Genomic DNA, 19,428 nt, shown 5'->3' on the forward strand with positions numbered 1-19,428 from the left:
TTTTTGTCCAGGTGAAAATCTTTTCTAGTGAGAGGCAGAAAGAGATAATTTGGGATGAATTCCCTCCACTTTGAGTAGTTTAGAGGGCTTTGTGTAAGTAGGACCCTTTGTTGTGCATGCAGATGAACTGGCATGCCAGACATTCCGTGAGGGTGAAGTGGCAACAAAGATAGCAGCCATCTAGATTTATATTCTTACAGGAACTGCATTTGATTTGTCTAGAGCTACTCTGAAATGAAACTCCTAAATAAATTGCTTAGCTAGGTTGGTCCATTTCTAATTCCAACAAAAGCCCAGTATTCTGAGAAATGCAAAATTAGGCAATTGTATAAAAATAAAATTACTGGAAATAAGAAAGGACTAAGAAGGAATTATTTTTTTAAATACAGTGGCATTTGAACACATGCTGTACCAACAGGCAGTTTGAGCTAATCCCCACTATCACATTTTATTTCTGCTTTAGGGAAGGTGGCAAATCTTTTGGAAATACAGCAATGGAAAAAGTGTGGATGTATGTCCTTCTTCTCTACTTGCCTTGGTCCTTCTTGCTATATTGAAGAGTGACAGCAGCAGTGGTTTGAACAGATCCTTCAGCATTCCTGGGTGCAGGTGTGGGTCTAAACCCCACTGTTAGGGACTTCTGTTTGAGTGTGCTTACTGTTTTCAGGTTCAGAAAGAATTARTCTTCTAAAAGAAGAGATTAGGCTGTGGAAGCCCTGGCTGGTTGAAATGTGCTGTTTGTGTTGATGGTGGCACATTCTGATTTGCAGGGCATGTTCTCACTGGGGGCTGGTGGCCARTACTGCATTGTTGCTTTCCAGTTGCACAACAGCAGCTTGACCAGGAGAAAAAGAAATACTTGAAGTGTTGTTTCATTTATCTTTATAGTTATGATTGCCGTCATATTGGTATCACAAGATTTAGCTTTTGATATCTGTGGAAAATATGAATAAAACAATTGTATTCTTGAGTGCTGCTACTGGTGCTATGGCAGCGTTGAGTCATAGCATTTCACTCTGATATTTTATGTAAAATATGTTTGTRCTCAGTGTATGGCGTCAGTTCTCTTTCCAAGTATTGAGACAATGGGGCAATTGAGACTGGTTTGTAGCACACTTAAATGAACTSGTATTTTCAGTTTTTGGTATCAATGCAACATTGATGGTGTCTGATGAAAATGCCTCGCCTGTTGCACAGGCCTGAGTCAGCCCTGTAACATTTTTTTCAGGTGCTTAGTAACTAAGTTCTACAACTTTAGAATTGGATCTTTATATCATTTGATTCTCACCAACTCTCTCAGGCTCAGAACCAACCTTTGGCCTTTCAGCCTGGACCTGTGCCACTGACCTGTGCAGGACTGAGATTTTATGTTGGGCAAAGGCTATGTTGGCTCAGCTGAATTCTGTTGGTGTGTGATGGGCCAAAATCCCTGAGCTCTGAAATATGTGTTTTAATCAAGGATGGTAATGATTTCTTTTGCCGTTAAACTGCATCTCTGCTACCCCAAAGGTGGGTGTTGTGTTCTTTGGTGAGGTACCATCAGCTGCCTCTGCATCTCCCCATTCTCTGGTGGAGTGTGTCTGTGCTGATGCTGTTCATGTCCAGAATTGCCTCTGTGGTTATGTGAGGAAATGATTTATACAGCACAGGTCACCTGAAGCATCTCTGTGCTTTCTCCTTTGCTCTGTTTTCTCCATTCTGTGGGTCAWGGATCTGCTCACAGAGCTGGTTTTGAGGTGGCCAGAGGGAGGAACTCCCTGGGCTTGTATTTCTGGACACTTTGTGCTCTCTGTGGATATGTTTTCCTTTATAAATTGCATGAAACCTCAATTGCCAGTGCTTTGTTATTAATTGTACAGCTGGAGTAAGGGAATTCCTCAGGGTGAACAGATCATGGGGTATGAAAGTACTTGCATTAGTACGGCTTGTTCAGCTACATATCCAAAATAAACAATAACACAGAGGTGCTGCTACTACTGGTAATAAACTTTCATCTGTGGAGAAAGAGGGGCAACTAATTCAGCTTTGTATTTGCAGAATAGCTTGAGAAATTAGATGGCAGTTAATATAAAAAGAACAAATGTTTTACCTGGGAAAAATGGCAGTTAGTATCCTTCCAGTGTTTCCAAAGTGATGCATAACATAAACAAAGTATTTCATAAGTGSCACTGCTCAAATTGTGCATTTGCTGGAAGTTACTGAGCTTTTTAGCTCCCTCCATGCCCATCTGCGCTGCGAGAAGGGTGTGAGAGTGTTGGAACTGGTTCTTGCCGATATGAGAGGTCTGTAAGAAGTTGGAAAACAAGTTTTCTTGAGTTACAATTTAACTYAGTTATTCGGTGGCTGCCGCTGGGGATTTATTCCGCCAGGAACAAGGCGGTGATTGCGCTGCTCCGGCCGGGAGAAGGAGAACGAGCTGTGTATTTTGCAGACGGAATTAAGGGAGCAGCGTGGCGATTTCTGCAGTGACCTTATTAACCAATTCCAGTGCCAGACACCCCCCTTTCTCAGTCATGTGGAAATATCACTGTAGAGTTAATTATTGATGGTGCTCAGGCTTGTAACAGCCTGTGCTKCTCGAGGTTGTCACCCTCTGCCAAATCGGTCCTGTTCCTGAGTTTGCCTAGAACTGCCCTTGTTTTTTTTTTTTGAGTTGCTGAAAATGTGCTGGTAATAACTCAGTAAACACTTCTTATCAGAGAATAGAGTTGTCACTGTGGTTGGAGTTCAGGGTTGTGGAGTTAGGCCTGTGAGAAACACACTAACCCCAAAAGATGATGATAGTCTAGTTTTTCTTATCCAACTGAAATTAATGTTAAAGAGAAAGCTGAGACTGTGTTGCTTCAGTCGCCTGGATTGGTTTGAACAGCATGAGCTATAGAAAATTTACTTTTTTTTCAATGTCAGTGGTCCCCAGAGGCTTAGGTGAGGATTTGAGGAGGCTTCTGCTCCCCCTGGATCTTTGTGGTGTGGTTTTAACTCTGGGTCTGCCCAGCATTTAGATTTGTCTGTGAGTCAGGAAGGTGAATCTGGGCATCTGAAACCTGCTTTCAGCAAACTGGGATAGCACACTAGTGTGTCCTTGAGCAGACGGACAGTTTCTTTGTTTATGAAGTGTAAATGTTTTTTTGAGTTTGAATATTTTACTTTCTTCATGCGCATGTCTGTCAAAAAGCAAGGGGATTCTGATAAAAAGCAAGCAGAGTATTTTTTAGCAGGAACCTTAAAGAGCTTGTAAGAGAAAAAAATCCAAATATTATTTTGATATTTTAGTGTCTTTGGCAAATATGGTATTTGAGTCATCCCATGATGGGAGGAATGGTAGGGTGCTGACAGAAGGTTTGGCTTGGCTTGAACTGTGCAGGTGCCACTGGAAGCTCTAGGGAGAATTCGACGTAAATATGCTCTGGTGCAGTAAGTGAGGGTTGATTTTTGGATATCTAAATAATGTCATCAGGATAAGTGATTTATCTCAATACAATTACAGAAAAGAGAGTGAGTCTCATAGTCAATAATAATGCTTGTTCACCTTGTAGCGGGGTACGTTATTTAGGAGGGAAGTCAAGAACTTGGGGAATTTTTGGCTGTGTTTTAAGGTTAATAGTTAGTCTTAAACTCTTGTGTGGAGCAGGAGCCCAGTGGCAGTCCCATGATGTTTGGTGGCAGGAGAGCTCAGCTGCTGGTTATTTCCTGGCTGTCTCCAGCTTTCTACATCRTCTGGCTCTGGGAAGACAACTTTGGAAAGGAGAGAGCTTTGAAGTTTTCTTCTACAGCTGGGACAAAACCCATTAGAGGATTCTAAACTGAGGTGTTGGTATGATTATTTTAATTGCTCTTAAGATATCTAAATGTTAATTTGCATAAATCAAATGACAGCTCCAGAATAATTATGCTGTRCTTTTTGGTTAGTTTTCATTTGATCGGAGTCATTGCAATGTCTCGCTCAAGTTTTATGTGACTCATCTGCAATTTAAATACCTATTACCAGAATTTTCATGTGCTYGGTATGATTAAGTGATTTAATTAAGGTATTATTGGTATTGAATTTGTCCCTGGGAGCTGATAAGGCTGGTATAAGCCATAACTTCCTTGAAATGTTGTAGTTACACTGGGGTCCATCCAGAGCCTTTTTCTTAGCATTTATTTCGCATTATTTGGAAGGGACGTGGGGTGACCACAAAGAGCACACCTGAAAGGTAAACTTGGTGCCTTTTCCCCCCTGACTGTCACCAATACACGAATTTCTGCAACAGGGTGGAACAGAACTTGGGAAAAGCACCTGCTTGTTGTGAATGGATTAGGTTACTGTACATCATAATTTACTGGAAAGTGTCGTTGTTTATGTGTACATACCCACGCCCCCTAAGTTATTTTGGGCCCCATCACATGGCTCGATCACTTTCATTTTCATCCCAGTGAAATTCTYTGAGCTTTGGCGGTTGTGACATTTGTCTGTTCTTGGAAGCTGGGTGGTGGTTACAATGAGTAGGTTGGGTASCTTGAATAACAGGTAGCACTGACTCACAATTAAGAACTTTTGAGTTATTTTATGTCATCATTGCTAAATATTTGAATTGGTTTTTTGCTTGTGTTCTTCAACACTGTGCTCCTTTTGTGTGTAGAAATGGTGGGAGGTTTTAAATGAAAGCTGAGTTGAATAGCACCAAGATAGGTCCCGTGCTTGAAAAATGTCATGCATTGGCCTGCTGCAGGTTATCCCAGTGCAACCAGCTAAAGTGGTGCCAAAGTCCTGGTGTGTTCACTGGTAAGGTGTGAGGGCCTTGTTCTGGTCACAAGAAACTAAGCATGAAACAACTTTAGACCAGCTCATTTGGARAACTTAATTGTGTCCTGATTTTTCTTTTAGAAGTAGCACTGCTGGAAAGCTTGGAAATGTGCATGATTTTCACTTGTTTTTTCTTTTTTCTCTCCCTCTGTAGGTATGGCCTCACAAGTCTTGGTCTATCCACCATATGTTTATCAAACCCAGTCAAGTGCCTTTTGTAGTGTGAAGAAACTCAAACTAGAACCAAGCAGTTGTGTGTACCACGAAAGAACATACCCACAAATCTATGTGAATGGTAAAAACTTTGGAATTTCTCCCCACAGGGTTAGTACTTTCTTTCAGACTAAAAACCCATTCGATAGACCTCGAGGACAGAACTTTTGGTTGCAGTCAAATGCTGTTGCTTTAAMAAACACTGCAGGTGCTACAAAAGCGTTGGCAGCGTGGGCTCAGCTGGAGGCCCCCGGGGCCGGGACGCAGGGAATCCACTCGGATATCCTGGAAGGAGCCCAGAGATGTGGATTGAAGCGTAAAAGCGAGGAGCTGGATAACCAGAACGGCACCATGCAGATTGTGGATGAGCTCTCCATCCTGCCTGCAATGCTGCAAACCAACGTGGGCAACCCGGTGACGGTGGTGACAACAGCAGCAGGCTCCAAGCAGAGCGGGACCAGCGGGGATGGGGATTACCAGTTGGTGCAGCACGAGGTGTTGTGCTCTGTGAAAAACACCTACGAGGTTCTGGATTTCCTGGGACGAGGGACCTTTGGACAAGTAGTGAAATGCTGGAAAAGGGGGACGAATGAGATCGTGGCAATCAAAATCTTGAAGAATCATCCTTCGTACGCGCGCCAAGGGCAAATAGAAGTGAGCATCTTAGCGAGACTAAGCACTGAAAATGCTGATGAATTCAACTTTGTGAGAGCCTATGARTGCTTTCAGCATCGTAACCACACTTGTCTGGTTTTTGAGATGTTGGAACAGAATTTATACGATTTCCTGAAACAAAACAAATTCAGCCCTCTGCAACTGAAAGTAATAAGGCCTATTCTGCAACAGGTGGCCACTGCACTGAAAAAACTAAAAAGTCTGGGTTTAATCCATGCTGACCTCAAACCAGAGAACATTATGTTGGTGGATCCCGTTCGGCAGCCTTACCGGGTCAAAGTCATAGACTTTGGGTCTGCCAGCCATGTATCAAAGACTATTTGTTCAACTTATTTACAATCTCGGTATTACAGGTAGGTGTCTTTTACTTTGGTTTTTTTACCTGTTAATAGGAAAAGYTTTTAGCATTTCTGAAAGTTAATGGTTTAAATAATTACTCCTCCAGGTAATTAATAAGAATAATATGTAAAAGATAAAACTATCTAAGGATTTAGACCAAGTGAAGATTGTGTTTGGTTGCCATTTTGAATGTGAATACTTGCTTTGAATGTTTTTGCAGTGTTGTTTTTTTCCTGGAARTGTGTTTTGTGTTGGTCTCTGAAGTCATCACTTTGTGTTATTTTGAGACCTCTGAGACTGTTTAAAAGGAAAAGAGAAAAAATTATCTTTCACTTGCTTGTTTAGGATATCTTTCCAGCCTTCCTTAGATGATGTTTTTTTTTTTTTCTGTAAGCAGCTGGACAGTGTACTAGGAGTGCCATGTTTCTATATCCTGTTGCCARAGATTATGTAAATGCCTCTGTTTTTCTCCAGCACTTGTAAATATTTTCCCTAGTTCTTAGAAACTCCATTCTGACTGAGTGCCATCAGCAGCTGTGGACTTCARTGAACCTCTGGAGTTAGGGAGTGATAGGATGCTTAAATGTTCAGGGTGAAATGGATGTATGTTTTTGATAGTTTTGTTTGATTGGGGTTTTTTTTAAGTTTTCTATGCATAGTTATCCAATCTGCCTGACATTTAAAAATTATCAATATTTAGTCCTTTTGTTTTCCTAATAAATTGAACTTGTCTAGATTGRGGACCTTTTTCAGTTCTGCTTTGCATCATTGGCAGTAGTAGTGCTGTGTATTGCCTGCCTGCCAATTCAGTGAAAAGCTAGTGAACTAGGACAATGAATACTTTGAAGAAAATTTTAAATATTTTACAGCKATTCATGCTGGAAATGAAAACTTGTGCAGTGCTTGATGAAATTAGTGATTGGAATTTATGCCAGAGGAATCTATTTTTTACTGTAGCTTGTAAACAAAAATGCTTCATGTACATTGCTCACTTWAAATATTCTAATTCATCACCTGCGTTCTCTATTGCTTAATTGCAAAATGCAGAGTGTTTAAAAACTACATGGAGTTCATCAACAGAAAACTAAATTGGGAAGCTATATAGATTGATGCATGCCCAYATTATACAGAAATGTGCATGAGGGGGAACAAGAAAATAAGTAACCTGGGAGTTAATTTTGGTGTAAAAGCTGTACAGCCCTTAGGAATTTGTGGTTTTGGGCCTCTCAGGACAAATCAGGCATATGAAAAGCAGATTTTGACAGTTTGTTACCTTTTGGAGACTCCTGTTTGTTATATTGCTAGAAGTTGTTGAGTATGGGTATGGATAAATACTAACTGCAGTATACTATCTGAAGTCACAGATAAATTTTTATTGGTTTTAAAGATGAGATGTTATTCTCAATGCTCTTTCYCTGAAAGGCAGTGTCTGTATTTACATGCTCTTTTTATGCTGGTCTGGATTTTAATAGCTGTGGRCTAGAGAGATCTGGTATTTGAAGCCCTTTTTTGCTTCTGGCCTCACACGTTAAGACTGCTGACCTTTAATGAGTGATCTAAGAAGGGGAATAACTAAGCAGTGTGTACATTTTCAAAAGAAAATGCCCTTACACACAGTGTAGGTGATCAAGTTTTTGTCATTTATGGAAATGGTATGAGAAGTGTGTTKCTGTCCTTTTGGTCAACTGTGTCCCAACTTATGGAAAGGGGAGTGTTGCATCCCAAATTGAAAGCTTCCTTCCCCCTTATCATGCAGTGCAGGTTGTGGAGGAGGAGAATCAAATCATCTGAGTCTGGAATCTTGTGCTCTTCTGGACAGGCAGAAAGTTTTCCCAGGGCCTGGTGTTTCTCTCTGGAAGTAATTTTCCTCTGTTTTGCCTCTTTCCTGAGGTGAGGTGCATTTAGGAAAGCACAAATGAGAAGAGGGGATTCAAAATGAGAGTATGCAATGAGCAGCAGCCTCCAAGAGGAGTTGAGTGGTCTGAAATGGTCAAGGTAGTCCTGCCCATCTGCTTCAGGGAGCCAGGGAACCTTCCTCTCTGTTTTCATGGTAAAAACATGGCAGTGGCCTCCTCAGTGTATTGCATTCAGGAGTAACTTTTCAAGGAGTTACTGCTTAATTTTTTTTTTCCAAGGGAATCACCTTCATATTGATTTAATTTGGGTTGTCTTCCTAAGGRTATTTTGAAAATGAGTCTTCAGTAAATCTCACCAAACTCATCATTTATGAAATCCCTCTAATATTGTGGATTTAGCCATTGCAGGTGTAGGATTTGCTGCTTCATTGCAGGCTTCTGCTGCACAGCCCCCAAAGGGAGTTGAACAGTGGCTCATCATCAGCCTCCATGGTTATTTCTCCTCCTGTCTCCAAAGAAAACATCATCTTTATGCTGTGTCAGACTCTATTGCTGGTAGAGTGAGTTGGAAGCTTGACTAAAAATGTGTTTTGGGGATAAGCACTCGGTTTCCCAACCAGAGGATGTTCCTTTTGGCATCCATGGGTCTGCTGTTGTAAATAGCTGAACAGCCAACAGCAAACTGCTGTTCAGAATAGCCAAATTCATTGGGAAAACAAAACRAGTGGGAGGCAATAAAACTGATCTCCATATTAAACTGGGTACCAGCTGGACCTGATAAAGTTGCCTGGTGGGCAACTTGGGTGATGTGGCAGAATGGAAGGTGTCTGGTTAGTAAGAGATGCTTGTAGCTTGGAAATGTTTTTCTATTCCACTGGTGACAGCAGTAAAATACGATCCTAGGTATTCAGCAGTGCACTCATAAGGAAAAGCAAATGATGTGAGTAGATGCACTTGGTRCAGTCAACTCATTCCAGAACCCGACAGTGATATTCTCCCTCCAGCCTTCCAACTAAGGAGAGCTGCTAATCAACAGAGTTGTTCCAGACAAAATGCCAAATGTCAATAGTGTTGCARTAGAGCTCAGAGAGATGGAAAAATTGCTGTTGGATGTGTTGCTGGTGGATGAGAGCAGGCTTTTTCCCCTCTCCTTCTCGTACCCTCCTCTCCCATGGAGATCAGAGAGGACTGAGAAGTGATAATAATTGTATTCTGTGGTCATGATGCTGTTTCCACTTGCCCAGTCAGTTCTGCTGAAGCTCAGAGTGATTTGGTCTGATATGGGCCCTTCTGTTTTAAAGSGTTTTGGCCAAAAAATAAAGTAGTTGAGCTGTGTGGTTTAATTAGAGCCTGTGAGCTGGAGTCCAGTGACGGCTCTGTGTATGCTTTGAGGCTGTTGCACCAGGACAGCTTTTTATTTATGACTTTTCCAGCTTCATACTAAAGTTCAGCATAAACCACCAACAGCTTATGCTCGGGTTTTTTTTTTTTTTTCCCTCAAATTTATGTGATTTACTTGACTTTTTGTTGTCCCCCTTTCTTTTGAAGGAATGCTTATAATAAAAAAAAAAAAAATTCTCATGGCCATAAATTCCCAGAGAGGCTTGTTTTCTCCCTGGCCTTTGTAACTTGTCGTCCTTGTCACTCTAGGGGCTCTCAAGAAGACAGGCTGTCAGTGACTCTCCCTGGAGTGATTTTTGGAAATTTAATGTTTTCTCTCTGTAGGTTGAGGTTGTCAGTGAGATGGGAACTTATGAATCAGTACTAAGCGTTGTATTCAAGTAACTTAACAATTATCTTCCCCTGGTACCAGATCAACATACAATTTCTGTATGTGTAAAATAGCAGTTGAAAACCTGYATACAAATAAATTCCTATCTTAATACAGCTTTTCTTTATAGCAGTGATCAAGGGGRGAAGTTGTGCAAAGCTGACATCTCAGGAAGCAACTGCCTCTTCAAATTCACCCATTGCTGTCACATACTTGAAGTTTCTAAATGAGCCTTATCTAGAATGGGATGTCTTGGGGTTTTTTCTCCTTTCACAATGCCTAAAATTCTTGCTCAATATTTATTCAGTTTTCGGGATGATATGTTTAAATATGAAGCAATTTATTGCAGTAATAAGCAATAAATTGATTTTCCTGTCAGTTTGGTAAGCACGGTACAAGAACGAGCTCAAAACGCCTCTGCAAACAACTCACACTTCAACATGCTAGCAGATGTTATTCTATCACTTTGAACTGTGCATCACTGAAGTGTATTGGGATATCTTAAAATAGTCAGGGGTGGTGGCCAGAGGCCGAGATTTCTATAGATGGTGAGGCTGTTTGGCTGGGGCAGTGAAATAATCCAGGAGTACATTTTGCTGAGGTCGTTGGCTTGCTCAAGGTCAGCCTGTTCAAAGTCAGCTGCTCTGCTGTGAGCATGGTTACTGTCAGTGCTATAAGTAAAAGAGTCCTGATAATGTAAGGAATTGCTGTTACAAGTGAATTGGGACACTTCACAATGTTTTTTCCGCCTTTAAAAGATGCAGAGCTTCGGCTGCTGCTTTATTTCCTTATCTGAGCAAGAGGAACTTAATGTCAAGATAAGCTTTTGTGGCTTGTGTCTGTGAACAAATTGTTTTATTGATTGGGCAAGACTTTGTACTTTTTTGCATAGTGTTCATTAGTTGTTTTATTGAATTCCTGTTTTAAACTTCTAGTTCATGATTAATTGGACCTAACAAAAACCATTATGAGTATCATCCAGGAGTGGCAATCTTAGCTCATCAGAACTTCATGTTTATGCAGCCATTTGATAACAAATATATTTTCAGTTCTCCCATTATTTTCTAGTCAACATAATGTGGTCTCTAATACCTTTTATTCTCTGTTCATAAAAGCAGAAAATAAGAGTAGATTTTTTTAATGTGGTCTCTAATACCTTTTATTCTCTGTTCATAAAAGCAGAAAATAAGAGTAGATTTTTTTTAGTTATGGTGTGGTTTTTTTTGGGTTTGTTTGGAATTTTTTTTWAAATTCTGTAGAAAACAGTGGCAGGGTTACTGTAATTTTGCAACTTTTTTGAGAATTTCTGAGTAACASAAGCTGGTGCAACACATGAAGCATTTGAAGGTACATGTACTTGCTGGAGATTCTGGTAATGTCAGCCCAGATTTCAAGTTCATCATGATGGCTGGAGCAACATTGTAATTCAGAGTTCAGAATGGTGTTCTCCTAGTTTTTAGATTGCTTCAGTTTGAACAGAAGGAAAATTCTTTCATGATTTTAAAGGCAAAAGAGCTCAAGATTCTTKCTATATTGTATTTTTTCTGAGGTTGAACGATAGACTTGTTTGTCAYGACTAAAGTTTTGGAAAGCAGCATTTATTTTTTCGCACATTAAAATAGATCTAGTGAAATGTGATCCTTTTTTTTCACTGCACTGATATTTCTGTCACAAAGATCTGTTCGTAGTACATCTGTGTGTACGTGAGTGTGGCTGTATCAGATATCTCAGCTGCAGAAAATAYCAGCAGTAGGTGCAGTGCTGTATTTGTAAATATTGTGACAAATTGCTCCCACTGGGCCTCTTTTGAAAATATGGCTGTAATTTGAAATATCGTGCATTTCTCATGTTAGAGCAGGTAGTACATGATCTAAAACCTAAAAAGATCTGTGATTGAAAGTGAAGCCTCTGCACCAGCCCCTGTCTCTTCCAACCTGACATCCTTCAAGGGTTTTGAGGGATGCTCTTTCTGCATCCATGGCATCCAGCAGGATGGAGCAGACATGCAGGAAGTCTATTGCCTGGAAAATCAAGCAGGTTGAGCAAATGCAGATCAATAATGTGAGCATGTTTAGGACACTTAACACTGGTGTGGATTCAAACCAAAACCAGCAAAACTAGGGAATTAAAAAAAACCCCAAACAACATTGACAAGAGAAGAAGCCTCTTGTCAATTCAGGCACTGATTGAAAAGTTGTAGAGGTTTCTTTTCTTGTCAGGTTTTTTTTTCCTCTCCAGAAGGGGAGAAGAGGGCCTCAGCATTTTTGGTAACAAGCTGGAAAGTAGAACAGGAGGATCTAATTTGTAGATTACATGGTATGGCTTCTGACTGCTTTGGTTTTCATATAGCCTTGAATTATTTCAACRATTTCCAGTAAGAAAGTGTTCTTAAATTGAAAGCTTTCCTGTACATGCCGAGTAGCAGGGGAAGCTGTGTGTTTGATGTCTGGCTGACTCTGCTGTGTGACTTCTGTGGACAGAGGCACTAAAAAAAGTGGAGTGCTAAACTGATTCTCAAGTTTATTTCTGCTGTTTTTTCACTGGCCTCTTGGTCCTACCAACAGATAAAATCTGAATCTTCTCTGGGTTGACAGTGACTTGTTTTTCATGACCAACACCACTTACATCCCTAGTGCTGTCTTGCTTTATGTAATTTTCCTACTTAATATAGTGTTTAATACAGACAGCAGTTACTTAGGTTCTAAAAGCCTACCCCAAAAAAAAAAAAAAGTTAGGAAACCGACTGATATTTAACAAGAGAAAAACCCTGCAGGGTATTACATAGCAGGATAATTAGTAATTAGCATGTGTCATTAGTGGCCCAGCACTCCACCCTGCCCATGGAATGACTGTCCCACAGGGATGGTTGCTCATGAAATGATGCCATGTGCCATTTGGGATACACAGTTTGTAGCCATGTACTTGCCATCCTGAAACAACAACTTCAGGATTGCCTAAGCCAAATTAGCTCTAATTTTGTTCTGCTTAATCTCTGGCTCTTTGGAGGTTATGATAATTAAACATTTTGCATTTATAAAGCTCCTTTTTTTTTTCTTTATGTGTCTGTCTGTAGCATCATTATTAGCCTGTGTACAAATATCATTCAATGACTCCCCACTGACCCTGTTCTAACGTAGAGGTATTTGATATAAAATTAAAAGAGAAGCACCCAAACTTAGTCTAATTAAATTGGATGGAGGTTATGCCCATATGTAGTTTCCTGTTCTGCAGCTACATTTTAACACTTCAGCATTTTCATTCTGTGTCTCCAGAGGACTGAGCTTTCCTGAGACCACTGACTCTCTCTTTCTGGCTTGTGTGAAATAACACCAGTGAAATACCCGTTCAAGCATTTTGTTAACCAATGCATATAGTCATATTCCCCCAAGATAAAGAATCTAGATCAATGTAACCATTTCAAAGAAGATGATGTTACATGAATGTGGCATGCCAAAAGCATAACAGCAACCTCAGCCCTTCCCTCTCCTTTACTGACACAATGAAAGTTCTAATAGAAGTAAATCACTTTATAATTAGTGTTGTTCTCTCTCCAGACACAGGAGACCTGCAATTTGCTGGTTTTTACATGGACTTTGGTTTGAGGTTTCTTTGTGTTTCTGMTGATGGGTGCCAGGCTGATGCTCAGGGGAGCCAGAGACTGTGACGAAATATGTGGAAAGCTTGTGTGTCAGTTTGTAGTTGCTTAAATATGATGGAAAGCTGCTTTATGTGGTTCTGTAGTTTTGTTTTATTTGTACATCCCACCACCATGCATTGCACACATGCATGCTCTCAGCCCTTGGTCATGAGTTGCTTGTGTGTTTTAAGTACACATGACATTGGAGGCAACAACTCATTTCTCCATGCTGTTGTGCTTTGATTTTAGCTTTGCTTGTTAAGTTTAGAAAGATATTTTCAGACATTTTTCCCTTTAATTTTTTATGTGGCTGTGCCTAAAGAAAGAGCTCTTTCCTTTGTGGGACAAACCTAATGTTTTGAGGTGAAAGGCAGTACACAGGCCAGTGTGTTTCAGCAAATCAAGAAGTATTCTGTGTTTTAATGGCAGTCATCAGAGTGGATTCATTCTGCAGTTTTTAAGTTAGAGTGACACAGCTTAATTTTTCTTCTGCATGAGACAGTGTCCATATAGTTCCTCTGAAAGATTTCTGGAATATTTTCTTTGACTTTTTCATTAGAGGACAGTTACAGRTAAACCTCTGAAATTTCTGTGTGTATGTGAAAACACCTATTTTGAAAATGGACTGTGATCGATTGTTGGATGGGACATTTGGTGGCCTGCACTCACACTTCTGAAATGGTGTAATAGCTGGGATTTTTGGAAAAACTTCAGAGCTGACCTCTGAGCTTTTTTGTCTGACTGGTTAATGTGCATAAGGTATTTCAACCCAAATCTTCTGGAAGGAAGATTCAGACTAGTGACTTCTGCAGGATGAAAAGGAAGAAGTTGGTAGTTCTCYTTGCTGTTTTGCAGTAGTTGTTTGGCAAGTCATTGTGTGCATAGATCTGGACTAACTCAATAAAATATGTGTTGTTTTTTATGCTGTAGAAATCAAAAGAGAGATCTAGGGTTGTTCATTGTTGTCTGGGGAGAGCAGTAGTGCAAATCAGAAAAAACCGCAACAGTGAAGTCTAATTAGGTCCAGTGGTTGTTGATAAATTTGTTTACATTTGTGTGGCACGACAGCAGATTCTTTTCTTTGGCAGAATATGGCACAAACACTTGCAGAGTAACGTGCGAAAAGCTTCCTGACTTCTGAAGTGGAAATAGTTTCCTGATGTTGAGTAAGAGCCTGTGTTCTTAGTTCTCTCTCCAGCTCATTGCTCAATGCTTGCTTCTCATGACTGACACTGCAAGAGGAACAAAAAACTCTGCAGACAGGACAGGGAACTTTATTTAAAACAAACAAGACAAAACAGCTATACCCCCCCAAATGCAATCAAAAAACCCTCCCCACCCAGCAACCAAAGCAACTGAACAAAAAAGCCACAAACTCCCAAAAGCAAAAGACAACTCCACCCAAAAATGTATTGGGGAATAGGAAGAGAGTGCGTGCTCAGAATTATGTAAAGATAAGTGTAGCTGCATATACCTGTACTTAGAGGATTGCCTCCTCAGAGGAATGTATTGCTATATTTAGTTTTTCTTCTATTAGGAGCTTTGGTTGGGTTTTTAACCATCCCTTGAAGAAACGATTGCTTTATAATGACTTCCTTGCTTTAACTACTATGTAGTATTTTGTGCCAAACTTCTGTAAGTCTGAGCCTGTGAGTAAATAAATGAGAAATTAAAATTAGYCCAGATTGTTCTAAAATACTCTGCTTGATATCTGAAATGCTGTAATGTGGGATTCTTCACATATTTTGGCTGAGTGCTGTCTTTTAACTGCAGCAGCTTGAGCAGAAAAGAGAAGTACTTTATGCCTGTAAATTAACTTCAGTGGGAGTCATATTTACCTCATTGATACAGCATAATTAGTTGTGTGTTTGGGGAGTTCTTCCAGCACTTGGGAGTGTGTGGGTCTGTTGTAACTCTTGCTAAACACACAAGGGTCAGCATCTCCCAGCTCAGCTTTGGGGTACAGAATGCACCTGGAGAGGTGGGAACAGCTCCCTTTTGGGCTGCAGGTCGGAGTTGCTGGCTAATCTGTGGAATTATTTGGAGTATTTAAGTATCTGCAGTTAAGCAGCCAGGCTTTGCTGCCTTAATAACATCTTAYGCAATGGGACCCTTCCCACGCTCCGGCTCAAGGCGATGTGGCACGCTGAATTTTAGTGCATAAAAGAGGTGGGAGTGCAAAGGGAGTCCTTGGAAAGGGACTATGTGCAATTTAGAATATTTTCTTTTGCAAGTCAAAAATATWATATTGTTTTCTTATTCTTAAATCTCTCGTACAACTTTTTTCTTTTTTTTTACAGTGGATGAAGTGTTACATGTTACTAGAGAACTGGTCGCTGAAAGGGATTAATATCATGGGTATTGATTATGACGTGGTTTAACACAGTCCCTTTTTATTCTTTTTCTTTGTTGGACTCAGGTGTGGCTCACCCAAGAAAAATGCAAAAAGTTAGTCACGCTTTGAAACCTGATTTGTGTAATTTGCATAACTGAAAAATGCATGCTTAGGGRTAATGGTTTTGATATATTTAAAAATAATAAAAATAACATTTGTTGCTCATAGAAATGTATGTTGAGTAGTATGTTGAGTAGTATCTCAAGTAGACCTACATGTCATTACAATATAATTTCCTTTGTAAAGGGGGGATTCTTCCTTTGCTCAGTCTTATTTTTTTCCAATATGTATCAAATATAACTCATTCAGTAAATGATGGGATGAGGCAAAGGGCTGCCTCTAATAGTGTTGTGAGGGATGTGAACCCAGCTTTGCATGATCAAAGATGCAGTGAGTGTCAGTCTCTGCAGAAAAAAATGCAAAAGCAAAGCAGCTTTTGCTGCATTTTAAGGTGCATTTATTGTGTGGTTCCTTGTCCCAAGCTGCTAGCACACTGAGCTCCTCAGCTTCTCTAGAATAGAAGCTTTTGTGTCTAGAAGCACATTAAAGGTACTTTTTYGTTGCTTCTTTTCTCTTCCTTTTAAAAATCCTTTATTAATGGCATTTTGCACTTCTGACCTGGTGAAATTGCGCAGTGAAGCTCCCCAGTGTGGTTCTGTTTTATGAAATAGATTTTATATTTGTTGTGTGAAAATGTCCTGATGAGGAGCTGCTGTGTGGTGCAACAGATGATTTTATTGCATGAGTGACCAATGCTTTGAAATGCCATCACTGACTGCCCATGTTGCTGAGCCAGACAAGAGCCCAGGAAAATACAGGGTAAATTGTGTTGGAAAGTTGGGCTCAGAAAATTTTCCAAGCAGCCCCGAGTCAGTACAGTAGGGCAGCACTTTTTGCCAGTACAGAATGAGGAAACTGTAACTTGCTTTCTGAGTCTTTTGTGAAGCCAACAAATTGTCTTGGCCTGTCCCTAGCAAACGTGTTTTCTTTGGATTGTGTTCCTTGTGTATTTTAACCTTTTKGATTATTCCCCTTTGGCCCTTCTTGGGGGTGTTTTGGCCTGTGCTCTGTCTCCTACCTGGCATTATCAACATCAGGAAACAGAGTGTTGTTGGGAGACGAGGAAGGAAGTTGGATTTGAAAATTCCCCAGTTTGGAACCAATTAGGTTTTTGTTCCTGTTACTACGCCTAATTTTAAAATAAATTCCCTTTCTGAAGTACAGTAGGAACAAATGATGACTCCGCTTACAGGAGTCAGTTTTTTCAGTTTCTTTCATTTTTTTTTCAGTTTCTTTTCTGCAAATGGAAATGAGATTAAAATAAATGAGGGTTCTGCTTGTATTAACATGGTTCTTAATGATTCCATGAAAGCACAGTGGTCAGAAATCCTCCTCCTTGTTTATATCTCTGTGTTACCATCCCACAGAAATGTCAGGGTGAGGTCACTGCAAAGGTGAGCAGCACATGATGGGGCACATTTTCCAATGGCATTACCCTAAATGCAAGTTCATGCAGGAAGGTTTATCTTGAAGAAGGTAATTTCTGTTCTTTCCCATCTATCMTMTCTGTGTAAAATTTGTGTATTGYGTCTGTTAAGAAATGGGTGGAAAAAGTGAGTGTATATATCTGAGGGTTGCTTTTGATCAGAAAAATGTAAACATTTTCATGAGAGGTATTTGCTGAGAATGCAGAGCTGGATTTGCTTTCCCTAGAAAACATCTGAGAGTTGAGTTCTAGGCAATAGTCAATTTTCAAAGCATCAAAATTGAATAATCTTTAAAGAAAAAATCACCAGTGTTGAACATCAGATGTTAGGTTCTTGGTTGGCTGCAAAATATATTTAGCGTTCCARCCTGTGACTGATGTGTGGTCTAATTTCATTAGAACAGGTAATCCTGTGTCATGCATCTCTTGAATGTTCTTTGCAGCAGTTTTTTTTAGAGCACTTTGGGAACAAATTCATGATGAGCTTGGTGTAATAGTTGCACACAGGATAAAGAAAATAGCTTATAGGTTTGTTCTGGAAATGATGACTTGACAGTAGCCTCTGGCAGTGGAATTTAGCTATCAATAGTGTGTTAATCCAGTTAAGTAGAGAGCCTTTCATAGGGAAATAAGAGTCATGTGTTCTAGCTAAATAATTACCTTTAAAGTAATCATGCAACTTGTAAACATTGCCTCGATATTTTTGTGATTTCTTTTTTTGACACCGTTATGACACAGCAATAACTTCTTATTGAAGCAGTGGCACATGCAGTGACTTTGGATGGTATTTATTTCAGAACATTCTTATCTAAAGCTGTGTTGATATGTGTAAGCACTGACTTCATCAGCTAGTTTTTGCCTGTTCCTGTTTACTGTTTAGAAAATACCAAACACGTGACAATTGTAATTAAGCTTGTGTTTATACACCACTTTTAAATCACAGGAAGCTTGCATTGAGACACATTGGTGATTTGGAGAAGTTTATTAAGCCAGTCTTYTATTTTACCTGGTTAGTGAGTGTTCCCAGGGGTCAGTTTTCATCCTAGAGATCTGGACACAGTTTGGTCCCATCTCCTCCCCTTTCTGAAGCTGGATGATGAAATCATCTGAAAGGAAGAAGAGCCAGTTAAATGCATGATGACTTATTTCAGTTAACTCCTGGTGGAAMTTGAATCTCTCAATTAATAGGTTTTTAACATACTTTTTGTTTTCCATGCTKAACAGCGAAACAAAAAAACCTATGATTTCACTTGTCTCTCATTTCAGTGGGTATACTGGCACCAGTGGGGCATAAGAAATACACAACACAGTGAGGTATGTGCTTATTCTGTAGAACAAAGCCTATTTTTGGTAGTCCTCTTCAATTTTATAGAGCTGGCTAGAGTGTTCTTATTAAGATTGCCATACCGTTCTTTATTAAAAGGTGCTGCTGTAGAATCCTTAACTCTTCCAAAYGTAAAGCTTTTGAGTACATTTATATTTTTTGTTTCTGATGTTTGAGGCTGGTTGTAGGCTTTTTTCTTTTTTCTGCTGAGGAAATTATAATCCCTCCCCCYGACCTTGGCAGATGATTTCTTGGTTGGTGTTCCTGATAGTTCACCACGCTGCTTTGAGGTTGGAAAGATGATGGAATCTAGTGAGTGGCARCCTGTCATCTACCACAATTCACAGGAACTTACAAGGAAATCAGGGATATGCATTTGAGTCTAATTTTGTCATGTTTAATATAATAAAAATGATTTAGAAATAGGTCTGGCATCTTTGAGAAACCTTCACAGCTATTTTGTAAGTCATGTAAACCTGTTTACATCAGGTTTAACTGCTGCAACTCCATAAATATGTGGCATAGTTACAGTTATAACTTGCAAAAATGACCACTTTTTATTCTATGGAGCTGTAACCACTTTTGGGAAAGCATTTWAAAATCATAATGCACTTTATCCCTACTTTATCCCTTAATAAGCCTTAAAGTGAACACTGTRATATTACATTGGCCATCCTTGGAGAACATGAAGGGGTAACAGAATGTAATGTTCTCTGTTTTGTAACAGGGCCATCTTGCCTTTATTTCCAGGGACACTTTCTTGAGGTCRCTAAGGTAAAATCCTGTTTCCCTGGTACTTCACCAAAGCAGCTTTCTGTCTTTAGGTACTTACAGTACCTTACCAAGGCTTGATAAGTCAGTGGCATACTTTTTGTAGACTGTAGTGATTCTGATCTTCAGATGAAAATTTATTYCAAAAATGTATCTTTGGGGATTTTTTTTTTAA

The 19,428-nt window shown here is 39.7% G+C and overlaps 1 protein-coding gene across 2 annotated transcripts in view; it reads left to right on the forward strand.

Annotated features, from left to right (window-relative positions):
- HIPK3 (homeodomain interacting protein kinase 3) overlaps positions 1-19,428 on the forward strand; it is a 55,875-nt gene that overhangs the window by 7,650 nt on the left and 28,797 nt on the right. For both annotated transcript variants that reach the window (XM_057386599.1, XM_057386601.1), the window contains exon 2: positions 4,941-6,027. In XM_057386599.1, the coding sequence (XP_057242582.1) occupies positions 4,943-6,027 (1,085 nt within the window). In that variant the 5' untranslated portion in view covers positions 4,941-4,942. The remainder of the gene's footprint in view (positions 1-4,940; positions 6,028-19,428) is intronic.

The sequence above is a fragment of the Malurus melanocephalus genome, unplaced genomic scaffold (assembly GCF_030028575.1).
Source record: "Malurus melanocephalus ecotype Western Australia unplaced genomic scaffold, MMel_1.1 scaffold_1003, whole genome shotgun sequence".
NCBI lineage: Eukaryota > Metazoa > Chordata > Aves > Passeriformes > Maluridae > Malurus > Malurus melanocephalus.